At 18.8% G+C, this 8,863-nt stretch overlaps 1 protein-coding gene across 1 annotated transcript; it reads right to left on the bottom strand.

The window, feature by feature from the left end:
• Positions 1-221: 221 nt before the first annotated feature.
• Positions 222-2,918, bottom strand: PGO_000710 (variable surface protein; the record flags this gene model as incomplete). Its single annotated transcript, XM_028690822.1, has 3 exons — positions 222-274; positions 1,359-2,132; positions 2,891-2,918. 3 exons carry the CDS (start codon positions 2,916-2,918, stop codon positions 222-224), a joined length of 855 nt encoding a protein of 284 aa, XP_028546623.1.
• Between the last annotated feature and the right edge of the window lie 5,945 nt (positions 2,919-8,863).

The following is an 8,863-nucleotide window of genomic DNA, read 5'->3' as shown; positions in this document are numbered from 1 at the left end:
ATTATTATTTAGATGTATTTTAACTTGACAATATTAATGTATAAAATTTTTATAATATAGTGTATTCCAACTTATAATATTAATAATTTTTATCATTCATTTATTTATTGTCCGCATTAATTATTCATAACTTTTAAAAGTAATTCCTGTTTTATATAAAATTGTATATTATACATTTTATCAAATGTGCTTTATTATATATATTTTTTAAATATTTTAATTTAATCATCTTTTGCTTCACATTGATTCATTAAATTAATACGCATAGAAGATTCTAAAGATGTATGAATATAGTAAAATATCATATATAAATGAGTAAACTTATTAAAAATGAAGAATATAATAATTATTATATATGAGAACATTTTTATTACATTTAAGTGTATGACACACTATTTATAAAAGAAATATGTTATTTACATTAACTATTAATTTTACAAAATTAAAGCATTTTTTTTTTAAAAAATTTGTATTTTAACTCTAATGTAGCCATATTTAAATAATTGGTTCAAATTTATACCTAGCTGGAAATATTCGTAAGAATATTAAGTATAATTAAAATTTCTTTTTATACCTAATTTACAATACATTATTGTATATGCAGGGTTATAATTAGAATAATAATTTTTATGCATTACATTTCTCTCTTTATGACATTAATTATAATGAATAATATTACGTATATATTTTATTTTCACTTACACTTTATGTGTGTAAATTACATAGTTATAGTATTTACAATATTATATACATGTTTAATATGGTTAAGATTATTTGTTGCACAAGTTTTTATTTTTTTTCTTCTTATTTTATAAGTACTAATTTACTTTTCTTATATATTTAGTATATTATATTTTATTAAATGATATAATTTTTTTTGACATGTAATGTTTATACAGCAAATGATTATATTTCGAAGGAAAATATTATATTTATTTGTTTTTTTTTATGTTATATTTTATATAATATGAATGTTTTTTTCCTATATAATCATCAATATTTCATAAATATGTTTCTATTTTAACAAGCTAAATACATTAAAAATTTGTCTCTCTATCATAATTTATAAACACATCCCTTCCCCAGAATTCATTGAAGGGAGATTCTCTTGTTATTTGTAGAAATTTATTCATCACTTCTGTGAACATTATATGTTTACTATTCCTTATCCTCCTAATTAAGGAACTAAACCTGTGTCTTAAATCAATAAACTAATGGATAATTTATTAATAAGTATAATGTAAATTTTATTCTTATATATATTTATTTATAATTAATAATTTATTAGACAATGTACTAAAAAATATAGTTAAAACATTTTACATTATATATAAATAAAAAAGAAAGTGATAGTAAACCAACAAAGCATATAGAAAGCGGCAGAACAATTTTCACAGATACATTTTTCTGAGAAAATTCGTCGATAATATCTGTAAATTTATATATTGGAGAAGTCAAATGTGAGGAATTTACTAAATACGGATCTCCTTCTACCAAATATCCATGTACACCTATAGAACTACAAGATAGATTCGAAAACAGCTTATTAGGTTCTTTTTCTTTCAATTCATTATATAGGGTACAATAATGTTTATCTGTTAACTTTGAGCACTCATTTCCTATTTTATTATATAAATTTTTAATTTGTTTAATATATGTACAATAGCACTTTTTTAAATTATGCCCAAAATTTTGATTAAAATTGAACTGAAGAAATGAATAATTTTTAGAATAATCATACAACTGTTTCATTATATTAAAATCGGAAACACTTATATTATATTTGCGGAAATTACAATTTTTAAAAGTATCAAAATAATATTGCCATAATTTATCGATATAGGTAATTATCTCTGATTGTGATATATCATCATTATTAATGTTAAAATTGTTATTAATTAAATAATAATATGTCCAATAATTTAGATCATCGCAACTTTCTTTGTTACCGGGTAATTTATGTATTTTAAGACAAACATTTGTGATGTTTTTTGTTAATATGTAACAGAATTTTTTAAAATGAGGAAATGATTCTAATTGGTATTCCGGCTCATTACATTCATAACTATAAACATCATTATCCAGAATATCAAACGAAGAATAAGTATAATATGTTTTTAGCCCTTGAAATTCTGTACTCTGCTTATTATACAAGAAAAATTACATATATAACACGCATTAATATATTGCATCTCTATAATTCGTGATTAAAAACATATATTTGATATAAAATATATATATAATTATATTATCAAATAAATATAAAAATACGCATTTCTCCATTTTATTAGTTTCTTTTGAATAACCAAGTATTTAATATATTAGATTTAGGGTTCAGTGTTCACTGCTTAGTATTTATAATTCAGTTTATTTAATTATGATTTAGTATAAATTCACGATGTTTCATGGAGTAATACTCAATATGAGTATTATTATATATATTAATTGGAAGGTTATTAATTAAAATATAAGTTGTACTAAGGGAATTTTATATAAGTCTTAGCACAATATATACATAATTTTCCTATATGTATGAGTTAATATTAATATAAGACATTTCATAAATTAACAAAAAAAATATATATATAAAGGGAGGATTTATATATAGGTTTTTTTTTATTTCTTAATTTTTGCAGCCACAATTAACCTTTTTACTGTTTTATTCATTATTTGTTAAAATTTTATTAGTAAGTACTAAAATAATAATATAATATAAATAAATCTATTGAATCAGTATATGAAGTTATTATTTTTATCATTATATTATAATAAAGAATATTTTATTCTACTTATCTTTCTATTTATGCTATTTTTATTATTATGTAATTCTTATTTAGAGAAATAATTACATTATATATCTTATATATATATATATATTCTTTAATTTTACTTGCTATATATATCTTAAAAAGTTTCATCTTTTTAAGAACTAATAATTTTTGGTGTTATATATGTTATTTGAAAAAGAAATATTAACTTTTTATAAAATGAATAATATATAATATTTAATTTATTTACATTTATATTTTTGAATTATTTATGAATAAGCATCCTATGTATATTTTATTATTATATTAATTTTTTCTTTTTCATTTCTAGTAGGAAATAGCATAAAATATGTAATATATAACGCATTTTTAAAATTAAATAGGTTATTATTTTTTAAATCTATATGTTTATTATAATCATAAAGTTTATTTTACTCATAATATGATTTGTTCATTAAAATTTTAAATTCACTATATATGTGATATAAATGATTCTCACTATAAAACGTAAACGTAAATAAAATATAGATATTATTTTTTAAAATTATTGTTTCTGTGAATAATTTAATTATATGTAAAATATAAAACAAGAAAAAAAATTTCTGTACAAGGCAATTCTGATATTATGTAAAATACATAAAAAGACATAATTTTTTATAATCCATTTTAAAATAAGCTTTTTATTGCATCATATTAATTAAGAGAAGTGTATGATTTTTTTTGTCATAAGTGATAATAGTACTACCAAATTGATGAATATAAAAATAATTCGTTTTATATTCAATGTCTGCAATAATTAATACTATTGTTATTATGCATAAATTGGTATATAATGAAGAATTACATGTTTTAATTATAACAGAATATGTATATACAATATAAGTAAATAAAAATTAATATATATTATCCTTAATATTTATGTTATAATAATAACCGCATAAAATATAATTTTTTGGGGAAAATGATATATAACATAGTCGTATTTACTGAACATAGTTATTATTAATAAGGAATTAGAGTGAAATATTAAAATTTATAGTTATATGATCTATGATTATTTTGATTTATGAATAAGTGTTATATTAACTAAGATAAAATAAATTATTAGCTATATGTATAATATTTCTATTCTTTGATGTAATTCAATATAGAATATTTTATTTAATATTATAATTAAGACAGATATTAATATATTTAAATTTTTGTATATTAATTGTTGAAGCTAATATCATATAAGGTAATAATCTAATATAATTTTCTTATTTTTTAAGAAAGACTTTACGTTCTCTAAAAAATTATTTATTCAATATTCTATGAACAGTTCCTTAAATGGAACAAAATATGTATTTTTTTCTTATATATGTAAAGTTGTACTGTGATAAAATATTATGGAAAACAAATAATTATATTATTAAAAGTTCAATCATACGTAAGATATTATATTATTATATGTTATATTATAATTCATAAAAAATATTATACAATTAATTTAAAAGGAATTAATATAACAATAACAAAGTAGCATCAACAAGAAGAATATGATGCATATTGTATGTATATAGTTAGAATAGTAATTATAATTACTTTTATTATTTTGATATTCTATTTCCTCTACTATTTCTTATTGTTCGGCATTGTTTTGATTAAAATTTTTTTTATTTTAGATATATGCAACTTACCTTTTTTGCTTATTATGCATAAATAACTATTTAATTTTTGCATTTCTCTTTATTTTATGTAATTATGTAGATTACCTGTATGAACAATAAAAATATTTATAAATTAATATTGTATTCAAAGGTAGATTTACATTTTAATAATTATTTTTTCCACATATGGTTTTGGATCGCATTGTACCTTGTATATTCTTGCAACATTTATATGCAGAAAATGTATAAATTGCTGTATAATAAAAAGTTAATTTTTCAATGATGGAATTTAGAAAATTATGAATAACACAAATGATAAACTTATATATGAACTGTATTATTGTTAAATAGCATAAAATGAAATATTTAGTTTTAGAGTTTTACTCTAAGATTATCTAATAATTTCAAAGAAATATATTATAATGTCAATATAGAAAGTTATAATATTTCGAGGACCACATATATAGAGAAATTAAAAAATATATTGGTGATAGCTATTAATACATAAAAGGTTAAAGTAAATTTTTTCTCTAAATATAATATATGCACTATATCAGATTTAATATCAATTACAAAAACAATCCGCATTTAGTTCCTTAGTTTAAGGACGTGCATATGTATAGTTGTGAAATAATATTAAAAGTTAGTAGTTAATATATATTTATATTTTGTAGACACTGATTATGGATTTGTGCAATTGGGATGATGGAAATATAGGTAAATATTACCAAAACCTTGGTAGTGAGGAACTATTAAAAAATATAAATATTTAATAATTCTTCATTATAATAAAAAAAAGTGTTTTTAAATAAAATCAATAATATCAGATGTATTAAGATGAAACGATTTCTTATATATGAATGGTTGTTGTAAAAAAGGATTCAGAAAAGGAATAAATAAAAATTATTCTGTTGGAAAAAAAATTATATACTATGATAGTATTTCTTATTGTGTAAAAACATAAATAATGTATTTATGCTACTGTTATCCGTCTATAGGCAAAACATATTATTTTGATTTTAATATTAATTTTCTGTTATTATATCATTATTAGCACTTTCTTTATTTAATATTAATAATATATATTTTATGTATTAATTTATTGAATGTAGTTTAATAGATTTATTAATTATGAGTATACATTATTGATTCCACATAGATTTAGGCTTTTGAGAGTATAATTCTCCATGTAAACAATATTTATATTATTCATTTGCATTTATTTAAAATTTTTCAAATAATAAAGGAAAAGACAATATTTTGTTGAAAATATAACTGAAATGATATAAGAAATTCAAACTGTCATAGATCTAAATAAATACAAGAAAAAGTCCTTAAAATAGAACATGATAATTTCATAATATATTTAATAAATATTTATAAGAAATGCACAATTTTTTTAAATTATATTTCGTAACAATTCATACATTGACCTTGATTAAATAAGTAAAAAATAGATACATATAAATAATAGAACAGATAATTTTATATAAAAAAACTTCAAAAATATTTATGAAATATACATTTTACATGAGAAATTATATGAAGTCTTTTATTTTAATAATGTGATTAGGAATAATTATTTATATAATAAGACATTAAAATAGAAACATATGCTCTATTAATATTTTAATAATATTCACTCAATTGAATATTACAATATTTTTTTAACGAAACAATATCTGATTTATATTTTAATATTAGAAAATATAAACTTGTTACAATGGGGACCTATGAGGCCACGAACTAAATAAAAAATAATAAATAGGTAATAATATAAATAAAAATATTTTTCGTAGTACATCATTATTTTTAATGATTAAGCGAATTTTATTTATGTCATTATAATTGGTAAATTATATTAAAGTGCAAGTAAGGTGTATATATTTTTTATCTGTTTATTATTAATATAATCTACCTTTTTGTATCGTTTGACTAAAATTGAAATCATAAATATATACATAACTTAATATGTATATAATTATTGTTTAATATATTATTAAATAAATTAGCATATCATACTTAATAATTGTGCTGGATCATACAGGAGAACTATTTCTTACAAATAATCCTTGTTCATATGGTCAAATAATTCTTCATCTAAGGTTTTTAAGATAATATTAATATTTAAGCAAAATAGCACAAAGATAAATTATTTATATAGCATTATTAATTGTCCTAATTATACAACATATAAAACTATACACGTGTATGCATTAGTCAATATCAATACCATATATACCTTGGACAATTATAGTTTCAATACAAGGAATAGGAAAAAAGTATATATTTCTCATAGATTGTCTTTGAGAATTTATGTTAAACGTTTCAGAGAAAAACATTAATTTTATTATAAAAAGTTCCATGGGAAAATAAAATGTTATGTACGAGATTAGGAATCACTATAAACTAGGAAATTAACCCTGAATATTAGTTTTGAGCAAAATGAATACGAACATGATCATTGCATTATCTATGATACTAATTTTCTGGGAAGTGTTTCTTTTATTAGCGTTTTATTAAATAAGGCACTATTAAATAGAACTAATATTCATAACATAAAAAATGATTTTATCTCATATTCACATTATGATAATAAAATTAATTTTGTATGTATTAATGTAATAATAATCATTGAAAAAACAGCATACACCGTTAGGAATATGGTTAATATCAAGAATTGTAACAAAAATTTTTTCTTATAAATAACTCTTTGAAATTGACAATTTGAAGATTTATTAAGAATTAATTTTTATTTCCTATAATTATCCAGTTATGATCATCAATGTAATGTATAATACAAATCATTATGATACTGTTAAATTATATATGAATATGTATTACATATATAATAAAATCAATGATTAATTAGAAAATAAAACTATACTTCATTTAATGCGTAATATTGGTAATATTTTCATCAACAAAAAAATGTGTTCCTTAAAATTCAAAAATGCTTATTTATAAGAAGATAACCGAAAATCCTGAAATATATAATAAAGCAAAATACTCCTCACGATTAATTAAAAGAATATTCTTTAATAAATATTAAAAGGTTAGTGCATATAATTATTCTGACTCAAAATATATAATATGTAATTAAAACATTCATAATAGAACAATTCATGAAAATATTTAGTTTTCAATATAATAATCCATATAACATTATTTCCTTAAATATATTGTGTAGTATTCATGATTTTACGCATAATCTTTATTACAAAATTATAATTATATCGTACTAGTGCTTTAGAATACAATGTTTATTCTAGTTGTATTAGAATATAGATTAATATAAACAATATATTAAATTTAATATTTCTGATTAGATATACTCGATTTTTTACATGTGGAATAAAAATAAATAATGTTATAAAAACGAATGGAGTTAATTTTTATAGGATGAAATATATATAAATATTTTAACAAAAAAGACGGGACAAATATACAAATACAGAAAACATTCAACTTTATCATCATATTAGATAGAAGTTCAATACTGGAACTGATATATTTATGATAAAAGAAATAATTATATTTATAAGTTAGAAAAAAGTATCTTTTTAATTAAATTACACAGTATGAAATATATAATTATTTATTACATTCTTTTAAATATGTTACCTTTTTCATGCCATAATATGGATATATATTGGTGTATATTTTATGCTTGTGTAATGTAGATTACAGTGGACTCATTTAAGAAATGCAATAATATAAAATACATATGTAAATGTTTTATACATTATATGTTTGTAATTATGATAAATATTTTGATAATATATATATTAATTTTCTACATATTTTATAACAAAAGTATATGAATTTTTAAACATCACCTATACCATTATTGTAATAAATTTATGATAGTATTATCTGACATATAAGAAAGATATAATTAACTAATATTTTATTATTATGAGAAAAATAATATGTAATTAATAATGTGCAAATCAAACACTAAGGTTATATAACATGTACGATAATTAGCAGATGATGTGTATTTTATAATAGTGATAAATACAAAAATTACTATAATATATAATAAAAAGTTCTATAAAATTCTATAAATAGGATTTACATTTTTAATATACTATTTATTTGTATCTTTTTAAAATATTTATAATAAGTAAATAATTATTTCATAAATATTATTGCATAAGAATTAAATACATTTACATTTAATTATTATGTCATATTTTGAGATATATTTATCAGGAGCACCAACTATATAAGATATTTTTGTTTCATAATAAATAATTAAAAGAAAATATGAAGAAAGTTTATTAAATTATTAATATGTAAAATATATTAGAAAATGGCGTTAAAAATATTAAAATTCTTATTAATTTTTTAATAATATATAGCAATAATAATAGGATCATTCCTTTATTTTGTAATAGAGTGAATTTTCATACCATATCGATCAAGAATAATTTAAATTTA

Source organism: Plasmodium gonderi, assembly GCF_002157705.1.
Source record: "Plasmodium gonderi DNA, contig: Pgo-contig_62, whole genome shotgun sequence".
In the NCBI taxonomy this organism is placed as follows: domain Eukaryota; phylum Apicomplexa; class Aconoidasida; order Haemosporida; family Plasmodiidae; genus Plasmodium; species Plasmodium gonderi.
This window is presented reverse-complemented; position numbering and strand designations above follow the sequence as displayed.